General features: G+C 42.0%; 1 protein-coding gene and 1 long non-coding RNA gene across 5 annotated transcripts in view; one reads left to right on the top strand and one right to left on the bottom strand.

The window, feature by feature from the left end:
* MCC (MCC regulator of WNT signaling pathway) overlaps positions 1–22895 on the bottom strand; it is a 198068-nt gene that overhangs the window by 4388 nt on the left and 170785 nt on the right. For all 4 annotated transcript variants that reach the window (XM_081880360.1, XM_081880361.1, XM_081880362.1 and 1 more), the window contains 7 exons: positions 21119–21267; positions 18013–18153; positions 16536–16636; positions 14032–14215; positions 7636–7870; positions 7122–7328; positions 6707–6804 (listed from right to left, as the gene is read on the bottom strand). In XM_081880360.1, coding sequence (XP_081736486.1) covers positions 6707–6804; positions 7122–7328; positions 7636–7870; positions 14032–14215; positions 16536–16636; positions 18013–18153; positions 21119–21267 — 1115 coding nt within the window. The remainder of the gene's footprint in view (positions 1–6706; positions 6805–7121; positions 7329–7635; positions 7871–14031; positions 14216–16535; positions 16637–18012; positions 18154–21118; positions 21268–22895) is intronic.
* Positions 7877–12255, top strand: LOC309352217. Its single transcript, XR_014161143.1, has 2 exons — positions 7877–11450; positions 11971–12255. It is a non-coding gene; the product is annotated as an uncharacterized lncRNA (long non-coding RNA).

The raw sequence follows: 22895 nt of genomic DNA, 5'->3' as shown, positions 1-22895 counted from the left end.
AGCAACACTGCAGAAAGTCTCTGAGAGACTGGTGCCACTTTGAAGCAGATGAGAAATGAAGTTTGTGCAAGCACAATCAACATGGCTTACTGCAACCTATAAAACAAGCCATTGGGGAGAGTTTAATTAGCGCATAGTCCTAGACTGGCCTATAGGTGGCACTGTCCCACTATGTCAGGAAGTGTGACCAAACATGCTTTTTAAAGTAGAGAGTTCAGCAAAAAAAATTTTTTTTTGAAAAAAAAAAGAGATGTGCTGGAAATGCACTTAAAATAGTCATCACTAGTCAACTTGCTAAACATATAGCTAGGGGAGTGGGCCTCAATTGGCAAGATAATAAATAGTAAGATAGACAAAGAGGCAGCTTTGTGTCATACGTGAAAATATCTAAACAACTGAGTCCTAACAACCTGGGAGAAATTTCAGTTTCTTAAAACTGCGCATGGCAATCAAAACACATTTGGATGAATATTTGTGTCTCCTTAAGAGAGAAGCTTTCTTTATGAGGAATAGCTAACCTGTTGATGAACAACAATACCAAATGGCCATGCTGGATGAGGGTAGTGAGAGTTTGAGTCCAACAATATTATCAGTTAGTGAGCTACAGTGGTGCCCCGCAAGACGAATGCCTCGCAAGACGAAAAACCCGCTAGACGAAAGGGTTTTCCGTTTTTCGAGGCGCTTCGCAAGACGAATTTCCCTATGGGCTTGCTTTGCAAGACGAAAACGTCTTGCGAGTTTTTTCCCTCCCCCCCTTTCTCTAAGCCGCTAATAGCTGCTAAGCCGCTAATAGCGCTAAGCCGCTAATAGGGATGCTTCGCAAGACGGAAAAACCGCTAGACGAAGAGACTCGCGGAACGGATTATTTTCGTCTTGCGAGGCACCACTGTATAAGATCTAATACCCTCAGGACCTGGGTTCCACTGATCTTCGAGTTCCTTTCTATAGAACGGAAGCTAGAAGATATACATGAAGCTGCAAAGAGTGCAAGTAGTCCCAAGATTTGCTGCTTTCTGATTCCCATTCAAATTTATTTTCATAATAATAGCTTTTTACCCAAACACATGGAATCAACAACATTGAATTTATTTTATAAAGTACCCTTTCCAGATCCAGAGAACAGCTGGTTTTTATATTTTCAAAAATCAGCCACTGGGAATCATCTTAGAACATCTTTGATATAACCTGGAAAATGCATAGCACCGAGGAGAGTTGCATAACATATGGAATTTGATACCTCTTCCCAGACTCTTAAGAATGCTACCTTTGCAGTCTTTATGCTTTTAAGACCAAGCTGGCTTTTTTACTTTCCCATCCCAGCTTTGCATAACGCTCCGCCTAAAGTGTCCTGGAGAACTTCAAAGATTGCTTGATGTTTTGTCTCTCTTTTTTTGTCGGCTTAATAAAGATATTTACCTACTGTGGATTTGGGGAACTATTTTTCCGGTAAACCACAAACCTGGATTAAAGGCAAATTGTTGCCTGCTTTGGAAAAAAGTGACTCACTCTGTAGCTCCCTATTGCAGCAACCAAATGTAATTTCGTGAGTGATGGACCTATCATTCCTTTCTGTGTAGTGACATGCAACATGGAAGAATAAGGCATTGTTCAACTATAATAATGCTGTGGTACAGACAAACCTGTGTTGTACTGCGTGAGTCAGGACTACTGAGCTCAGTATCTTGCTCTGACTGGCAGTGGCTCTCCAGAGTTCAGACAAGAGCCTTTAATACCTGGAGATGCCAGTGTCTGAACCTGGGCCCTACTACATGCGAATAACATGTTCCACCTATGGTCTCTCCCCTAAGCACCGGTTCATCCTCCTGCCTGGCAATAGAAACCAAACACAAAGATGCATCAGCTACGGTCAACTCCACAAAACATTTTCATACTAATGCTGATACTTACACAGAACAACCGTTATTCAGTCCTCAATAAAGGGAATACACTATTGTTAATGGTAGATTCATGTAACTAAGTGCTTTGCATTTCTGTGTTCCTAAATAAAACTTAAATCACACTGTACAGCTAAGACATTAGCAAGAGTGTATTTCACCATCAGGACATGGTTTGGGCATCAAAGTATGGTGTCAAATAATATATTTCTCTCCCCAGCCCCAGACATCCATTGCACAAGTATTCTCACGATAGCCGAAAGAAATCTGCAAAATTCTGTGAAGTATACCCGCTTTTCTGGAAGGTGTTTCTCAAACATTCCTCCCCCCTCCCTACAAATTCAGTAATACACACATATATTTTTCAACGCCAGATAACAAGGGTGAATTCAATCATTTGCTGAAATGTGAAATATTGTCCTGGTTTAGAGAGTCTGTGCTATTTTGCAGTTATGCAAAAATACGGTGGCCTTTTATTAGCATATGGGCATTTTCAAAGAAAGGTATGACGCATCTCAACTCTCAATAGGCTAGGGACCCCCTTTGACTAAGGAAAGGTTGAGGAAAGATGGGATTAATGAAAAGGCAGGAATCCCTGTACCCTGCAGATGGCCACATCATTATCAGAAGTGCTCTATAGCCTCTGCTACAATCTGTCTCAGGATTTGGCACTGAACTGTAGCAGAGCCCCCACTGTTTAATGTACATGGTAATTAGGTCATGGAAAGAGCGAAGTGTGGAATAAATGCTGGCAAGAAGCTGTGAGAACAATGCTTTGGGAGGAGCAATGGGTTTGCTTTAATACACAATCTGAGTTGGCATCTGTGTGTAACTACTGCAGTCTAATTTTTGCTATCACTTTTTAATTGGCTATTGTATGTTTGCAGTACAGTACTGTTATTTCATTTTGGTTTTGCTTCTTCAAGCACTTCCGGTATCCAAGAGAGGACCAAGCTCATCAGAATCAATTGTCTTCCTGAAAAGCGACTGAACAGGTCCTAATCCCCGCAAAACGCATATGTTTTTAAAAGAGGCACATACAAAGATTTTTGTTCTGCAGCCCATTATTAGAATGGCTGTGTCTTATAACAGAGGAGTTTTTGCCAGCATCACTAAGGGCACTAGAGCAAAACAGCACCCACCCAATAAAGGTCATTCTGCTGAGAAGGAAAAGGACCAGACAACCACTATTAAACTGAAAATAATTTATTATAGCAAGCCACTGTGGTGCAGCAGACAGCTGCTTTTTATTATTGGCTACTTTTGTACCCCAGACTTCTCAGAGGAATTTTAGCCTGATAAGGTAGAGCTGATTTGTGTGAGAGCTATGCAAGGTTACTGAATCTGAGCCTGTATTTTTGACACCCAGGCCTGATGCGCCACACCGCTAATTTACAGCTCAGTGTGCATGCACACGAAAGCTCATACCAAGAACTGACTTAGTTGGTCTTTAAGGTGCTACTGGAAGGAATTTTTTTGTTTTTACAGCTCACTGGTTTACCCTAAATGAGCCACTATCATCAGTTTTTTTTTGCAGTTGGCAAAATGAAGATAACAATCTACTCCACATGGCTGTTGTAAGTAGGAATAAGAGATGCGTGTGTAGTTTTGGGGCCAGATATAATGGAAGGTCGGCGGTTCGAATCCCCTTGACAGGGTGAGCTCCCGTTGCTCAGTCCCTGCTCCTGCCAACCTAGCAGTTCGAAAGCACACCAGTGCAAGTAGATAAATAAGTACCGCTCCGGCAGGAAGGTAAACGGCGTTTCTGTGCGCTGCTCTGGTTCACCAGAAGCGGCTTAGTCATGTTGGCCACGTGACCTGGAAGCTGCACGCCGGCTCCCTCGGCCAATAAAGCGAGATGAGCGCCGCAACCCCAGAGTTGGCCATGATGGTCAGGGGTCCCTTTACCTTTATAATGCCATCAATGAAAAGCAGTAGCTGTAAAAATTTAACCTTTAAACATAGGGATTTCTAAGTTATTGGCAACAGTACTGCTTCCAACTCTGTTGAATGTCCAGTATAGAAGGCGGATTTCCATGACTTACTGGTCTTGCTGCTGAGGTTGTCACGAGTCTGTGCTAGCCAAGCAGCATGGAGGTTTTCGTGACCTAAGATACTATTCCACAGGGAGTTCAGCTGAAATCATTGCACTTCATGCAATTGTTCACATCATTCACCCTTAAGTGGACTGGCTTTTGGTCAATAATTATCTGCTCCAGATTTGAACTGGGGAAGTAAATCTGAATACCTTTGTATTCTCCTTGTATTCTCAGTAATCATTTATGATGCATATTTTTTTAAAAAAATAAAATTTCTGTCTCTATCTCTCTCAAAAAAATCCTGTGTTGCAGATGGAGAGGGTAGACAATTACTCCCATTTACTCCTATCTGTTTCAAAGGGTTGGCAGAGTTTTTGAATTTCTCCCTTCTTCTCATCCATTTTTCATAGAATCCTAGAAATCCGAGTCAACCCACCCTCACAAAAAAGCCTCTGTTAGGTCATCTCATCCTCTGCTTTGCCAGTGCATGATTGTTCCCTACAGGACATTTCTCTCATTTCCTTTTCCCTGGGGAGTAACTGCTGTAAGTGCTCGTGACCTGTTGGTGAATTTATTAAGGATGAAGCCCAACAGGCAAAATGGGGGAGTCTGCGAAGCAAACGATCACTGTCTACATGTAGCAAGGAAAACGCACTGTAAGCATTACAAGAAGGAACGGTGCTGAGCTTATTCTAGAGTTTATGGCTGCAGTCCTGTCCTCACTTCCCTGGAAATAAGCTACACTAACCTCAAAGGGACGAGTGTCTGAATAGACATTTAAGGCTCCAACAAACAGTACGGTAGTTTTTCCTACATAGACAATTATATAGGAAAGCAATCTTACATCACATGTTTTGAAATACACAGATTTATCAAAGAAAGCCTTTATTTCTACCACAAGAAACCACCATACAATGATATTCACTTATTTTACTATACTGCAGAAAAGTGCTGTCTATAGTGCTAGGGAAACACTAGGGAGTGCAACTCCTGAACTTTTTCTTTTCTTTTAAAGAGCAGAAGCGATGACATAATCGGCTAGAGTGCCGGGGCAACTGATGGACCCTGCTTGCTCTGACAAGTGAAGAAAGTGATAATCAAGGCTTTCAATGACTCATGTAACATATCACCGTAGACCAGGGGCGGGTTTTCTGGCCAGTGGGTCAGATCTTAAATCTTCCCAGCCCCTGGCAGAGAGTGATGTCAGGTGATGCTGCACTTTGAAGGCCCAGTTGTTGGAACTTCATAGCAAAGTGCAGGGCTGTTTGAAAGCCCTTTGCAAACAGCTCTGCACTACTCCTGAAACCCCAGGAAAATGGGTTTAAAGAGAAGCACTGGGCAATTTACAAAGGGCTGGGTTTTTTTGCTGTTTTGTCTACTGCACTGATTAGACTAAATCTCCATTAACGAAAAAATCACTTTCTTTTATATATAAAAAAGTACATAAGACGGGTACTGATCCTATAATTGTGATGATATTTGATATATTTAGGACGTTTACTATGGACGTTTACCTGAAAGACAGTGGAGCTTATTTCTGAGTAAACATGCATTGGGTTATGCTGCATATGCCATACTTGTGACAGTAAAAGGTTGCCCTAAGCATGCAACAGATGAAGTCCAGTCATGGGGCCTTTTGTTAATTTTGACCAGCTTGAGGGTACATCATTAGCAAATGCAGGAGCAACAGAACTGATGAGCTTGTACCAGAGTTCCATTTGCCAATAGATACACTGCATGCTTACTAAGATGGTCTAGCATCAGGGCTGAAGAACATGCTTTGAACCCTCTTTTTGCATTATGCCTTTCTTCACTCAGTGTTTAACAAGTCTAACCCTTAACACTTTGCACCAATTTAGCTGGGAAGGAAGTTAGGCTTACAGGGTCTGTAATTTTCTGGATCCATTAAAAAAAACCAACTGGTGTCAGGTCAGATAATAGTTCAGGTCAGTGATTCCAGTGATACATTATGGAATTTACTTAATAGCCCAGCAATTTGAAACCTCTGGCGTGAATGCTTTCAAGCCGGAGCGAATTGTTTCTTTTAAATTTGTCAATTAGTTCTACAACTTCATCTTTTATTTGATATTGTTTATCAGATGCACTGCCAGCAAATGGTAGTAGCATTGCCTCTGGGCCTGCCTTCCTGCTTCCAATGTTTTCTGAACAAAACGTTCAGCTGTTTGCTTTTTGAATTTTCTAAAAGGTAGTATTATTCATGGTTTAAGAAATAGCTCAATCAGCACAGAAGAGCAGATGAGTAGATGCTTTTTCATTCTTATTCAACCAATGAACAAAATAATTGGAAGGGGTGGTACCTGAACTGGGATGGCTGTTTGGGGCAATCCAACACATTTCCTGGATGAGATGGGGACCTTTGTCCAGTTACTACTCTGTTGATCTAGTCCTTATCTTCAGTTATTTTTTGTGCTACTATTAATGCAGAACCAGGAAGTCTAATTGTCACAGAGATGACATTGAAATGCTATTCCCAGATTTGCAATGTGTCTCCCTTGGGGTCTTTCATTAACTCAGTCAGCTATTCTTGTGCCTCAGGGTTTTCATGTGTGATGTGGGAATTAGCGGCAATAATTAAGCCCTCTATCTTTAGAGGCTTGAAGAAACCTGAAGGGACCATGTTGATGAGCGTTGAAGAAAAGTAAAGGAGGAAAGGTATTCTTAGAAAACCGCAGAGGGGCAAGGAAGTGCGATTGCTTGGTATCTGAATGATTTAAAGCCCCAAACGAACGATATCATGAAAATTTTGCTTACCGCCTAAGTGCATTTGCCAGTTCTGTAGTCAGTTCACTTTCACTGTAGGGTTTCAACTCGGCTAGCGTTAAAGATGCCGTGGTGCCATCTGTGCATTCCTGAAAAATAAAGCATAGCAAGTGGAGGTCGTAAAAAACCCAGAGATATGTTTACCAATAATTTGCAACACCTTCTTGCTGGATATTCCCCATTTGCTCCCAAGCACATCTTACATCTTTTCACGTTGCTTCCATTCATATAGCACTCTCACTCCTTGACTGATACCCCCTACACCTGATTATGCTCCCCATAGACACACCTGTCTCCCCTCCTTCTCTCCTGACTTGTGAGTGATCCCTGGTATTCACAGGAATACTGCCTAAGGACATCGAGGTTCTAATTAGTTCTCACCTGAAGACCCATGACAGCACCTCACCTTACTGGACTTGTCTTTGCTGCTGCTACTAGCTGAGCTTAGGGACCTCATCCTCTGCTCCTTTTGTTCTTCCACTTCCGATTTCAGGTGCTCGATGTGGACCAGGTATGCCTGTTCTTGAGCTTCCCGGCTGCTCAGCTTCAGCTCCAGAGCCTTCTTCTCTTTTTCTAGCAGGTACAGCTGTGCCTTCAGCTCTGCCATTTCCTCCTGGTGGGGAAGCGCAGAAGATCATGGTAGACTGCAGTTTCACATAGTTCTGCGCAACCAGGGTGCAACATTCAGAGAGTAGCAGATAATGCCGGCTCCTTAATATATGGCTATAAAGGGCAATGAATTCCATACTTTGTGTCCTCAGGCCTCTTGCTTCTAAGGCACTGGGTCTCCTTGGCCAGGTTTTTAGGGGGTGTTGTATGCTAGGATTTAATGCTTTTCAGGTAACGAGAGATGCTGCAGCTACATTTAAAAAACCGGAAACCCCGAAACAGCTCCATTCATAAGTCCCTAAATGAAATACCTTCATTGCCATGAGTTCCTGCATGAGTACAGCATTTTCTAGATCCAGCCTTTGGCTGTCTCCACGAGGCTTGACATCATAGCTGAGGGGATCAATATGGATGCTCTCCAACTCCAACATGGTCAGTTTGACAGCCGCCCTGTCGTTCTTCAGCTGCTGAATGTAGTCCTTCAGCCTTTGCTCGTCCTCCTTTGTGAACTCTGTATCGCAGCTACTTGCTGTCGAACTAGTAGTGCTTGGGAGAGGGGAGGAAGTATTTAGGAAACAGTAAGTCCCAATAGTGCTCAGTATCTCGTTTGGTGTGAAAAGGAAAGAACAAAATGCAAATACGTGCACATTATTTCTTAAGCACAGAGGCGAACATGTAGAAAAGTAAAGTTGCTTTGTTTATTAGGTTTTTTAAAAAAATGTTTAAAGACCTGTTGACCTAATGGGGTGCTGTGAAAGATGTCTTTCTGCCCAAGGCCCCAGAGGGATGTTGCCGATCAAGGGTGACATTGCTGGGCTAGTGGGACCTGTTATAACTAAGTTCCTTATGTCACATATATCCTTATTGCAAAAGGGAGGGGACCAATTGTCTTCTGCCTTATACTCCTAAGTTTTAAACCCAGGCATGGTCTACACGTGCAGCATAAAATGTATGAAAATGGTTCAATTTCAAACTAAAGATGAGGAATCACACTTTTAGTGTTGCCTTGTCTACATGTGTACTGCTGTCACAACACACCTCTGAAAACTAGCTGCTCTGGAAGCTTGCTAGGGTAGAAGTCTCTACCAGATGTGCTAGTTTTCTGTCTGAAGGGATTTTTAAAAAACAAACAAACCGCCAATCTGGTGCCCCTGCAAAAGGGCCTATCTCACCTGTATCCTGAATTGCCACAGCCAACTCTACTATCTCAGGATTGTATCAACTGTGGAGAGAGGCCCCTGGCACTCCTCATCAGGGTTCAACCTGAGCCATGGGTCACCAGTGCTTGCTCCTAAAGCCAGTTTCTGATACTGTGGCATATAGTGAAACAAGTGACTTTGACGACAGAAATGCCTCTGAACATAGACTGTGTTCCCATTCTACCAAGCCTCACTTCCTACACATCTTGGATTAGGGACAGGGCTTGCAAGATATGGTTTGATCACAGGCTTAGAAACCAACCCTTGTGCTCTTTAGGCCCACCACAACCTTGGCAGCTTCTAAGCCCCGTATTACCCAACCTGCTGGCCTCTGGATGTTTTGGACTACAACTCCCATCAGCCCTAGCGAGCATGGCCATTTTACAAGCCAATGGAAAAATATATTATTATTTTTTAATGCAACATTCCTTTCTGTAGGGCAGCATTTCAAATTAGGAAGGAAAAAAAGAGGAGAGAGAAACGAGGCAATCTGACCCCAGTTTGTACATTAGCAGCTTTTAAAAAAAATAAATGTTAAGATACACATTGTGTAGTTTCTAAACAAGTCTAGGAGCAGACCTCATTAAAATATTTCCACCACTCCAGTCTTCCAAAGAAAAAAAAAGGTTTGCAGAGGTTAATTGCAATGCTACTACCCATTCCTTAACATTCCACTCCTCGGCATAATCACAACAACACTAAAACAGGATAGAAACAAGCCTGCTTTTCTTACAGTCTCACACAGAGACAAAGCTGCCTGCTGTCTCCTGAGGAACTGTAATCAGCTGCTGGGTGAGGGTTAAGTCATCCATTAGCTGTGCCTGTCTGGAATGCTGGATGATCTCAGTTATCAGCAGGGGAATAAATCACTTTCTGCACTGGGTTGCAATATTTTTCCATCTTTCTTGACAAAGGAAGGGAAACACAGAGACACACACACACACACAGAGATACACACACACACACACACACACACACACACACCATGGTTTCTATAGCCATGCTGAACATGGCTTGCTCTTGAGGCAAAGGATGAAGGCAAGGTTCATGAAAAGGGATGGCTTAAAGCTCAAAACTATCTTTCACTTCTGAGAAGTAAGTTAGATGAAACGGCCTGTTGACATTGTAGAGGAGCTTTCCCCAACCCGGTGCCCTCCTGATCCTTGTGACTACAACTCCCATCAGCCCCAGCCGGCACGATCTTGTCGAGGCTTCCAAGCAGACTGCTGTTCAGGAGCAACACACAGAATTGGCTGGCATACAACGGTTTCCCTGAGCTACTCCTTTCCACAAAGTGTCGCATTACACAGGCTTTTAAATTGCAGCTTCTTGCTGATTCCAACTGGTCTCTTCCCTCTCCTAGGGATAACAGGTAATAGGCAAAGCAGCAGCAAGCAAACAATTTTACTTGTTGTGTTTCCCTTAAATTCCGGGAGGAATTCAACACTGCTGATACAGATTTGTTTAGCAGTGTGGTAGTTTTGCTAGTACAAAAATGGCTTCTGAAAAAAGAAGGCAAAGGAAGCCAGCATGGTTCTTACGGCTGTGCAACAGATTGCTGAAGTCCCAGTACTTCCTGTTCCACAAGCTGCCGCAACCTTTATTTTCATCCTCATACTACTGCAACAGCTCTCAAGTTGGCGGGCAGAGAACTCTGAAAACCAGGCCTCCCTCTGCAGTAAAATCATGGCCGTGCTGTCTTGCTTGCCCTAAATAAAACATATGGGCTTGAGGAAAATATGAATTAATTTGGGCTCACCATCAGAGAGCGAGAGATGGGGGCAGGGGAAAAAAGAAATACATACCAAAGCTTCTGAAAAACTTTCTATGGGCTCACTAGGCAACACAACACAAGTTAAATCTTCACACAGACACAATTGCGAAGACCTAATTGCAGGGTGTGTGGAGAAAAGTATCATCTGACCTTAGTGGTACAGTGGTGCACTGTCCCTCAAACACACTTCAGAGGACCTCCCTGGCCTCAGAAGTTTTGAAAAAGTAGTCCCCAGTCACTAATATCTTCTTTTGGAGAAAGGCACACAAAAGGGAAGTGGTGGTTCAACTACAAGTATACTTGAGGGAATTATTTTGGCACATTTCAGTCTGACTTCAGGCCTGGGTGTGGCACTGGAGCTGTGATGACCTTTGTCAGAAGTGGAACAGGAGGAGTTGATTCTCATTGACCTCTCAGTAGAGATCAATACCGTTGACCACAGTATCGGTGCAGTTCTGGGTTGGGCGTGAGAGTCACAGGAAATCCAGTCCTATCTCCAGGGTGTCATTTCTAGAGAGTAGTATTGGGAAACTTATTGCTCAACCTTATGAAAATCAATTTTGGTGTCCACCATGTTCAGTCTTGTTCCATGTGTTGTTGACATATGAAGTCATTGGGAAATGTCCTCAGGGGATTTGGAATGAGGTGCCACCAGTCTTCTGATGACACCCAGCTCTAACATTTTGTTCCTTTTGAATCGGGAGAGGCAGCTCAGGTACCGTACCGTTGCCTGGAAGTAGTAAAGAGCCGGACTAGAGCTGAATCCTGACAATATGAAGGTTCTGGGCTTTTGGGTCCGTGAAGCAGGGACACTCCCTTCAGGAGAGGGTTGCACTCCCCAAGAGGAACAGCTCTTGAATCCAGCACAGGTACTCAAGGCCAGATTTGGCCTTGGTGGTTAGGAGTGTCTATTTCCAGCTATGGTCCCTTCCAGACAGAAAGACTGGCCACAGTAACCCATGTCCTGGTAATTTCCAGACAGGACTACTGTACTATACTCTATGTGCCTTTGAAGATGGTTTGGAAACGGCAACTGGGTGGAAACCAGCAGCTACCGGGCATCACTGCCTAGGTTCACATTACATCAGTCCTACAAGATCTGCACTGGCTGCCACTTCAAGAGGCTTATGTTGACATATGCATCCCTCAGCAGGTGAGGCCATACCTTTAAACTTTTTCTGATGCAAAACTGGGACGCACGTCTCCCGGGACATGCTCGCAGGTGAGTCGTGTGACCTGCGCCTCGCTCTTGACCCCCAAAAGGGGGCCTTTTCTTTAGTGACCTCCAGGCTATGGAATGGCCTTCCCCTCTGAGGTGCACCTTTCATGCTTTTCTTCGGAGGGCTAAGACACACCTTTCTACCCAAGCCTTTGGAGGAAGGATGAAGTAATGTGAAGGGTAACGGTGATTTTATTTACTGCTTACATGTTTTATGCTGTGTATTTCAGATTGTTATATTATATCCTTTTATGTACCCTAAGACCATGTGGTGAAGGGCAGATTATAAATGCAACAAACAGACTTCTCTATTCATAGTTTTTGTGAGTTTTCCTGTTTAACCAGGCATTTGATGGCTGAAATATGCTATTTATTCCTGGCAATCTTGGAATCACTGCCTGAGAAAATGTGATTGTTTTTCATGATATTGTTATTCATTTGTTTGTGCCCTCAGCTCCTTTAGAAGGAAGGAATATAAAGCGATGATGATGATAATAATATTAATAATATTAATAATAATAATAATAATAATAATAATAATAATAATGTACTACTACTACTAATAATAATAATAATACATTGTTGTACTCTCCAACTAAATGAGATGTCTTGTAGTGGAAAATGCCTTTGTATTGACCTCAACTATGTTCCATCTGACATGCTCTTACAACACTCATGTAAGAACTGTAAAAACTGAACTGTGTGATACACTGCGGTATAAAGGATTTATTGGCTATCACGCAAGTGCTTTCCATCTATTATTCACAATACATAAATACAGCAGGTTTAATATATCATAGAACTCTGGCTAGGTGGTACAAATTCTACATTTTATATTAGCTGAGGAAAGGTTCAGATTTCTGTCCTACTTTTGACCCCATTGATTGCCCAACTGACTGGTTCAAATAATTAAGGGATCTTCTTAATGCAGCAGATATTTTGATGATAACAATTGTCCCTTCTAGCTTCATGGCTAGGCTTTCTCCATTAGAACAATTATGATTTCTTAATATGCCACAGATTTTCTTCTTCTGTTTTCACAAATAAATTGGCAGCCTTGCTGGGATGCTGCCAGCCCAACAAATTGAAATGCTAGCTATTATTTTTATTCACTTCACTAACAACGGCCTCTGTACTGCTTCTTCTCCTCCCCCCCCCAGCCCCATTTTGTTGCAGTTGCTCCCTTTTACAGTCTTTTAACCCCTTGTCACCAGTGGCTGCCTGTGCATTTGTTCCCAGTAATGTGTTCTGCAATGTGACATTCAGCGACTCATTCCTGATGCTGAAGTTAAGTCTGGGTCAACACTCCCATTACAAACTCCCATTTTGAAGAGCTTCAAACTGCAGGGGAAATTATTCACTTTGACATGAAAAGTCCTTGCCAAGGAGAAAGCCTCCCCACCACCACCACCACCGCCCTCAAAGTTTACAAGAGGAGTTTCAACCGCCATTTTGAGTTATTTTATCTGCATACAGTTCGGCAGACAGATTCAAATGGCTTAAATTGTTTCGCCTGGTTGTGAGTATTTTTGGTCAAAGGGTAGTCTTCCTTTGGCCCTACAGCAGCGGTGCAGCAAAAGCAGATATGAGTCTCGTCAGTGCCTGGATGGAGAAACATACTGAGACCCACCAAAGAAAGGCTGAATACAAATGAAATACACAAATAAAATCGTCATTAACTTTCTATCATTTATGGACATTGGCTTTTTTGGACTTTTTAAATACTGAAGGCCACAATGCAATAAAAAATACTTGTATAAGCCCAAGCAAGTATACATCATTAAATCACACAATGAGAGTTCTGCCACTCACTTTTAGAGACAAAATTCAACACTGACAAGCATATTTTGATTGAAAATGAAGAAGGATTGAATAAGTGGCTCTAAAGGCAAATTCAGTATTTGGAATTTCTTATTCTAGTCTAAACTCCAAGTGGTTCACATTCTGAACTGATGTTTTCTGCAGTTGCAGTCATGGAATTTGTTGAGTTTTGCTTTTTAAAACAATAAATGCTGATAGAAAAACACTTTTTTTTAAAAAAAACACTCTTTTCTTCTAATATGAAATGAATATATTTATGAAACGAGAACACAACTTGTGGCCACTTCAAAAGTTTGAGGCAAAAACCTACGAAGTCACTAGACTGGAAACCTTTGCGGCCTTCACAGAATACAGGTACCTGCTTTAGGTTTCAATGAGAAGAGGGAATTGAGAGACAAAGGGCAGAGAAATCACTGAAGTAAAACAAATGGTATGAGTTTGCTCTTTATGAAATAGATCAGAATCACTCACACGCAACCAATCTACACAAACTTCTTTTTTGCACAGCGCCTGTTGAAAATCTTGAGAGAGTTCAGTCACCGAGGCACTGAAGTGATTTGTAACGAACACCAGTATAACCCAGCATGCTGATTTGAGGATGGATAGATAGATAAGATAAATGAAAAACAACATAATCTACTTCATTCTGAATGCTAAGGCCTGGGGATTAACAGACCCAATGAGCTATGCTTACCTGGTGTGGCTATTGGATGACAGGCTCTCCCAGGGCTGCACGCTGCAGCCAGTGACTGCAAACGCTCCACCGCAGCTACCGTCCAATTTCATCAGCAGGGCTTTGGCTGCGTTCTCAGCTGTCTTCCTGCAGTCATGAGCTCTTTTAAGCATCTGAGTGATGTTTTCATCACCTGTTTGGTCCCCTGTTTGCCAAGCAAATGATCAGAGCTATACAGTACTGGAGACAGGTAATAAGCATTAATATGAGTAGATGGGCTCTTAAGCTGACATCTTGTGCTTCCAACTAGGAAGTTAAATGTCTGATAAAATACACCAGGATTATAGTGGACCCACAGGCCATGATCCAAATGCAGAGCATGGTTTCTGACTCTCCTCTTCAGAAAGCAGACTCTGAGGCTGCTTGGCAACTCTCAAAGCTGAGGGAAATGAAGCAGATGAGGTTTGAGTTTTGGACATCTACAGAGAACTGCATTTACGTGCCTAAGGATCACCACTGCCATAGATGAGATCTCTTAGCAGATGCTCTCTTTTGTTATATCCTCCTCCCCGTGTATCACTTGTAGCAAAGCAACGCCAGTTGGTTCTTCCAAACTTATCCACCCATACAATTGTTCCGGCGACTGAAAATCACCACCCCTTTTTGCACCTCAGCTGGGAACCACTGTGTTTAATCATTTTTGTTTGTGTTTTATTCTCTGCATTTGTTTTGTTTGTGTGTGCAACGTTCAATGGAGTCGTTGCTGGTGCATTTTAAAATTAAAATAAACACTTTTTGTTGTTGTAATGAAGTACCTAAGCAGGCCTTATGAAATAATGACAGTCTCTATTTCAAAGCGTGAGAAATATACGTATTAACATATTTCATCGCCTTTATAAATGTGAATTACATCTCTCCTATGTTACCAGGATACAGGGAAAACAAATAGCCATTATGCATTTCCATGTGATCCACATATGCATACTGCTAATGCAAGAGGCATAAAGACACACTGCCTCCTGCAAACTCATCTCTACAAGCTCACACAATTACAGGCAGCTGAAAACAGGAACTATATCCCCACTTGTACTTGCTATGACTTTGCCTGGATGACATCTCTTTAATTTTAGATGATTGTGAAAAGCTTCTTGTTCAGTCTTGTCCTTCCAGTGAATTACTTATAAAACTCATGTTAGTTTTTATTTCGGCTGATGACTGACATTTTATTGCTGCTTGTGTCTTTTATCATTTAAATTATTTTTAAATAGCTCTTTAAAATTTGCATTGAAATTTCTATCTGCGCTTAATTTTGGACTCTAATAATAGAAACACAGCATTAAAATTCCACAGATAAATGTGTTGCCTCATAAAGAAAAAAACAACAACCATGCCCAATCCACAGGACTCAAAACAAAACGCCACCACATCTGTGGATCATTGACTCTAGTTTGCTGAAACTCATCCATCTTGTAAGACTGAAGCCAGCTGGTCATTTTGTCTTTAGGAGTTTTCACATTATATTTAAGTGGCTCTTGAGAAGCTGGTGATATAAATTAGATTTTAAAACAAGCAGTTTCCATGTCACAGCAGAGCTTGGGAAACAATTTTTTTCTGGGCCCAAAGGTTTCCCCCATGCCCTACAACTCTGTATTATAAACCTCGAATTGCCATTTGGGTGAGTTGAAAATGTGTGAAATCACACATTTTTCTCAACTTCTCTACAAGAACAAATAATTGCAATCTGGATGTAATTTTCATAAATGAACTAGGAAAGTGTGTAGAAAGTGGCTCACTCACTATTAGACCATGCTGTCCCTAAAGTATTGGTTGTGGTTCGTGGCACTAAAACCTGACCCAAAATGTTGAGGTAGAGACAGGGTGAAAATTCACAGCAAAAGAATAATGGCAGGTCTAAGGTGAGCTCTTTTGAGGTATCTTCATCATCATCTTCTTACTTGTATGCTACCTTTCCACAAAATGGGTCCCAAAGTGCCTCAAACATATCAAATAAATAATAAGCAGAACAACTGATAAAACAGGAGAAACTATTATATCTTGGCTGTGAGTCCTGGAACTGTTAAAAACCAACTTCTTCTCTCATACATGTGTCCAGCCATCGTTCATTAAAGCCACTAAAAATTATGCAGTTCACTTGAATGATGCATTTACAATATTGGGTTGGAAACATGTGATACAAATTAAATAGCACTTATTCAGGAATTGACTATACAAAGTATGTGGCCTCCTTCATTCAGCCTTTGATGTTCTCTTTTGGTAGGTTTGGAACCAAGAACTTCAATCACTAACTTTCCTCAATTTCCTATACTAGACACTATGGCTATTCTCATTTGATTGCAGTTTAGTTTGGGTTAAAAATGTGATTGAAAGAAAACATACTTGATTAATTGGGGGGCAGAGGTGGGAGGGGGTTGCCTGAACTGTCACAAGATGATTGGGTGTTGCAACCTACCCTTTGAGGGTGAAGTACAATGGATTATGGAGAAAGTAACTTATTGAGTTCTTACCAACAGACCCAACTCCTGCAGCTCTGAATTGCCCAAGAATGAGGGACTGTTCACTTTCTGCCAATGCCAACAGCAGCTCATAGGCTTCAATGCACTGTTCACTGGAAACAACAAAAACGATTCACTATTTGTAATTTACGAGACAGGAAAAAGGCAATATAGGTGACTGCAGGGAAGTGATGTCTGAAATGATGTCATTTCCTCTCTGTCTGTTAGCTGGGAAACCAGAACTTTCTTGCAGCTTAGGCTTGGTGATCCTAGCCAACCCCTACCTTACGATGCTGTAAAGGGCCCTGTGATCTTTGGATGAAACACAGTATATAAATTGATTAAATTTATTAAATAAAAAATAAATTATTAACAGTCTGAGTTGCTAATGTGAGAAAGAAAGGGTGACATGACTGAACAACAACATAATACATTTAGACTGGGGAATTTCAGCTTTCAATACTGCACTGAAGTGTAGAATGCAGAATGAGTCAAGAAGGCTTTTGTTTTCCTATGACATAGTGGAGTTTGGCCCCGTTGCCCTTTGGAACATCAGGGAATGCCACAGTAAAAGACAGGACAATGGCTGGGATAAACTTGCACTAAAAAGAGCCAAAAGGTATTTAGATGAAATGGTTTGTTCACTGTGTTTTGCTTCAGCCTCTGGGCCTAACAGGTCATCATTTTAACTTTCCCAAGGCAACTTTCAGCATTGGCAATGTTTTACTTTGCTTTCCTTATAAGCATGTGACTTATGTTAGTTCTATGATCATTTACTAAACTACTCTTAAGCCAACATTTAGGCACCTTGCTAAGTGCCATGAATGAGAATAACCTGTAAGGCAGTTAACGTACAGATGTGAACTGAATAATTACTAAATACTTGCACATTCTATCTAAACCACTGAGTCTCTTGGGCTCACAGGTCAGAAGGTTGGGCAGTTCAAGTCCGCGCAACAGGGTGAACTCCCGTTGCTCTGTCCTAGCTCCTGCCAACCTAGCAGTTCAAAAGCATACCAGCACGAGTAGATAAATGGGTACCACTGTGGCAGAAAGGTAAACAGCATTTCTGTGTGCTCTGGCTTCCGTCACTGTGTCCCGTTATGCCAGAAGCGGTTTAGTCATGCTGGCTGCATGATCCAGAAAGCTGTCTGGGGACAAACACCGGCTCCCTCAGCCTGAACGGCCCAGGAGTCCTTTACCCTTTACCTAGTATCAAAGTCAAATTGGCAACTCTTCATTTTCTCTGAGGCAGTCCCCAGAGAGCATGAAATGGACACTATCTTCCTACACGCTATCCCTGCCAACTCACACTGAGTAGAGTCCTAACAAGTAATGGTGCAAGGTAAGGAAGTGAGTAGAATTAAGGCAGGGGCGGAACAGTACATTATGTGTACTTACATACCTTCAAGTCTCTTCCAGGAAACAAGCATTACATGAAAATGTACTACCTCGTTTATTTTGTCTCTTGCATTCTCTGTGCACGTACCTGTATTGTAAGGCGAGCTTCAGGGCGGTGGCGTTGGACTCATATTTTCCAACCAGCATGCTCATCCTCTCCGCATTACTCTTGCACTCTTCCAGAGTTATTGTCAATAAATCATTCTGAGATTTTAAATGCTCAATGCGGCTGCGGAGAAGAAAACCATCTATAAACTTTCACAGAGCACCTACTCAGCCCTACCTGCCTTGAACATTCTCCAAATGGCTCCATCTCAAAATGTGAAAAGTAATCTGGCCTTAATCATTTTCATCCATTACTGGAAAAGGCAGGGAAGGAATAAATAATGCAAACTGCATGAACAAGTCTTACGGAGAAAACCCTTTCACCAATAAAGCCCAATGAAAATGTGGGTGGCTTTATTATTATTATATTTTTAAGAAATCATATGGAGCTGCTTATATAGACACATTTCATTGCTGTACTTTTTTTCTTACCAATGCCCACCTCGCCCTTCTGTTCTCAACCTTGCGGTTTATTTTGCTTTAAAGGAGTTCTGCAGCTGACTGGCCCAGGTAGAGCATCACATGAAAAAACAAAAACTAGGGTTGCCATACGTCCAGGCAGAAATTGGCAAAATGTCAAAAACCTCTCTTTTGAGATTTTGTGAAAAAAGCAGCTCAACAACTCTTGTGTCCTTACAGCTTTGTGAGTAGCTGCCTGTACTGCCTGTACTGCATTGTACTGCTTTTAAATCTGTTCTGAGTTTTCAGCACTGTATTGGAAAAGTTTATATGATGCAGCTTTTCAAGAGCCAAGGAGGCTGCTGCTATAAGAGGATAAGTCAAAAGCCCTATTGAGGTCATGGAAGCAGTTATCTGTGCAACTCCCTACATCAGTGATACAATTCACTATATCACTGGTGGGGAACCTCTGGCCCACGAGCCTCATTAAAGCCCACCAGGCCTCCCCATTTGGCCTATGAACATATTTTGCCTTACACTTAGGGATGGGAGTGGAATTCATGGAAGACTGATTCGAAAGTGGATTCATTTGATTCAATCAGGATCATTGGGCGATGCCAGAATTTATAGCGCTGTGGTGTAAACCACTGAGCCTAGGGCTTGCCAATCAGAAGGTCAGTGGTTCAAATCCCCGCGATGGGGTGAGCTCCCGTTGTTCGGTCCCAGCTCCTGCCCACCTAGCAGTTCAAAAACACGTCAAGTGCAAGCAGATAAATAGGTACCGCTCTGACGGGAAGGTAAACAGCGTTTCCATTCACTGCTCTGATTTCGCCAGAAGCGGCTTAGTCATGACCTGGGAAAAATGTCTGCGGACAAATGTCGGCTCCCTTAGCCAGTAAAGCGAGATGAGCGCTGCAACCCCACAGTCGTTTGCGACTGGACTTAACTGTCAGGGGTCCTTTACCTTTAAGGAGGACACCCACCTGTCACCATCTTCTGTCTGGCTCTGACAAGCAGATTTGGAATGAAATGTCTCAACAACTTTTGACCCCAAGTGCTCAAAAAAACCTGTCAAAATCTTCAGTCATTTGTGTATCTTAGGTAGGCTGAATAGGTTGGAGTTGGCACACCGACGATAGCCAGGAAACTCCACTATATATAAAACACTGGTTCACAACACGACCTTCACACCAATCCAAACTGTGAACTTGAATAAACTGAACTATATCATTGACTGAGGCCTGAGGGCAGTTATGCAGTATAAGTAGCCTATGGGAAACTTCCAGTAGTTCCTAAACAGGCCCTACAGGTGCACGCTCACAGGGGGAAATGCCGGAAACTGTGAGAAGCTTCCAGAAGCTACCTACAATGCGATTGCTCAGTTCGCAGAAGCCATGCCTATCTCTCAGTTGGGTTGCAAATGCACTGCAATGTCTTCCAAGTGACCTCAGCGAGCATTTCAATTTCAAATATTCTGATATTTTCTACTTTTAGTTAAGTATTTTTATTCATTTACTTGATTTGGGGGGGGGCACTGCTCCCCTGCCCCCTGGCTACACCCACGTTCAAGATCTTGATTAGATCATGGGTCCCCTTTCAGAACTCACATCCCTATGGATCCCTTTATGAGGAGTCGGAGGGCTGCCTCTGTCTGGTATGCTAGCAATGTTTTTTCTTCCCTTTGGGAAAGCTCAGACATCCAGCTGCCAGCAGCTGGGAGAAGTGAGCACACAGGGTTTACTGCTGCTGTACATTTTGAATAGAGTAGAGCAAATCTCCCTCGGAGCAATGAGAGTCGATGACACCCTGTCAGTCTCAGAGGGAACTGTACAAAAGCAGAAAACAACACCACCATAGCTGCTTCGCTTTGAAACAGGTGTGAGGGAGGCATGGCTTCCTGCCAAAGGTGGGGTTTGCACGCAAAGTCTATCTCCTTTGCCTGTGCTGTTTCAAAGGAGGTGGATGTGGAAATGATAAGAGTTTGGGTATTACTTCTGAGTATTTAGGTACAATACACTGCTTTGACTGTCAACAAGTACAAAGATGCCAACAGCACCTACTCATCTCCACTAAAATTATCACACTGATCTATACAAATCAACTTGAAAACTGTATTTTGGGTTCCTCTGGAGGCAACACCAGCTGTTGCTAAGACCTGCAGAATAATATGCAAATCCTAACAAATCACTTTATGGCCTAATGCTGATAACTAAATTATCTTGTTGAAAGAAAGCTATTAATTCAGATTAAGCCCTCCTTTTCATCACCATATTTTTCCACATTTATATGCAGATGGCATAAGCATAATTCACACAAATCAAAATGATGGGGGTAACAAATCAAGTTAATCAACTGAAAGTAATTACCATTATATGATTTTCAGATGCTGAATTTCCCCCTGCAAGGCAGCGCGATGCCTACATACATATGCAAAATATTTTCTATGAATATGTAATACACAGGAACTGGCTACTGAAAAGAGTCGTGCTCTGAAAGGCAGGTTCCAAAGTGTTGATGTATAGTTGCCCTGGTAAGCTAATCTTATTTGATACTTTATTCACATTGGTCACTAGTTTTCCTATGCAGGCAAGACTCCATGACCCAGCTGAATTTCCCAATTTCTGAAATAAAATTAAAGGGGAAATCCACTCAAAGCAAAACAGAACTCTGTATATATATGTAAACTTTACCTGTTTAACCGCTCAGTTTCCACTTCAAATTCTCGGATTTTGCTTTCAGAGATAGCAGATCCATGCGAGTAGAGGGTCTGGAAAATTTCTTGGATGTTGGAACAGTCTTGAAGAGAGTGGGCTAAGTGTTCTGCTACACTACTAGAAACCTGCAATGAAATGGGGTATTTATGGAAAACAGTTAGTGAACTCCATGCATGTTGTATTTCACAGATTTATCACCTGTAAAAAGTAGTTGTAATAGTAGTAACATCATCATCTTGAGGTTGGGAGGCAGCAGGGACTTAAAATAAACAGGAAAAAACAAACACACTGGATGAAGGGCGGCATAGAAATTTAATAAATAAATGACACTAAGCCATAAACCTTGGTTTACTAAATACTGTAATATGCCAGTTGTGTACTAGTGTACGCAGCCCAACCATGCCTGCATCACTCCTCAATTGGCATGTGGCTAAAGCAAAGTCCCTTACAGCATCCCAGAGCCATCAAATGGGAATCTCTTGTCACATTAAAATATCCACAAAGCAATACAGATGCTGGGTACTGTAGCAAATGAAGCAGTCCAGAAAAGGGAGACTTCGAGCCTTCTTTAATATCCATGTGGGACTGACTTTTTCTAGTAATTGAAATATTTGTGGGATTTATTTCTTTAAAAGTCACAGCAAAGGAGCTAACAAGCAATGGAAGTGGAAGTGTGGCTCTGCCACAGACATTAAGGCTTCACTCTTAGGCCTGAGAATCACTCCTTGGGATCGGGATGCAAATTCTGTAACGAACAAGACAAGGGCGACAAGGGAAAGAGCTAATCACAAGAGAACAGGAAAAGGTATAAGGGGGTCACCTGATTCTCATTAGTTAATTAATAAATTTCAGCAATAGACTGCTCTTCATTAGGAAAATCACGAAGTGTTTTACATTACATTCCTATTCTAGAACAGCAGATATTGTATAGACTGTTCAACATGCATCAGGAGGCCTCAGAAAGGGTGCACACTGAGCTATTCAACTAAGTCAGTTCCAGAGTAGATCCATTGAGATTTATAGATGTAAAGAACTTGAGTCCACTTGAGTAACTTGACTCTACTTGATTTTCATGGGTCAACTAAGCATGACCAGGAATGGTTATCACCCATTATATCCACCAGGTACTTAAAAAGAAATGGGACATCTGCTCATTTGCAAGAGAGTAAGTATTAAATTGCTCATTTAAATTGTGTCACAAAAGTTCAGATTGAAGAACCTAAAAGCTCTTAGAAGTTCTTCCCTAACCAATCTCTCCTGAAATAAACAGGAGATTTGGGGAGGGGACTGTCCGAATATATTGCTGTCCTCATTTGTGTCAGATCACAGTGAACTGTTTACTTTGCCTTCGGATTCTTCCTCTGCCATTATGTGGTCCACATCTGCACAGGTGTCAGTTAACTGCTGTTATTTTCCGCCACATCTACAGTGGTACCTCGGGTTAAGAACTTAATTCGTTCTGGAGATCCGTTCTTAACCTGAAACTGTTCTTAACCTGGGGTACCACTTTAGCTATTGGGGCCTCCTGCTGCTGCTGTCGCCAAACGATTTCTGTTCTCATCCTGAAGCAAAGTTCTTAACCCAAGGTACTATTTCTGGGTTAGCAGAGTCTGTAACCTGAAGCATCTGTAACCTGAAAGGTCTGTAACCCAAGGTACCACTGTATAACCTTCTGAAGTTGCTTTGCAGAATCGTGTGAAATTATGAACCACCATTCATGAATTGCTACTTTCAAGGAACCTTTTTGAGTTTT

Source organism: Podarcis erhardii (assembly GCF_964252035.2).
Source record: "Podarcis erhardii genome assembly, chromosome: 11".
NCBI lineage: Eukaryota > Metazoa > Chordata > Lepidosauria > Squamata > Lacertidae > Podarcis > Podarcis erhardii.
The sequence above is the reverse complement of the archived record's forward strand: the minus strand, read 5'-3'. Positions and strand labels throughout refer to the sequence as shown.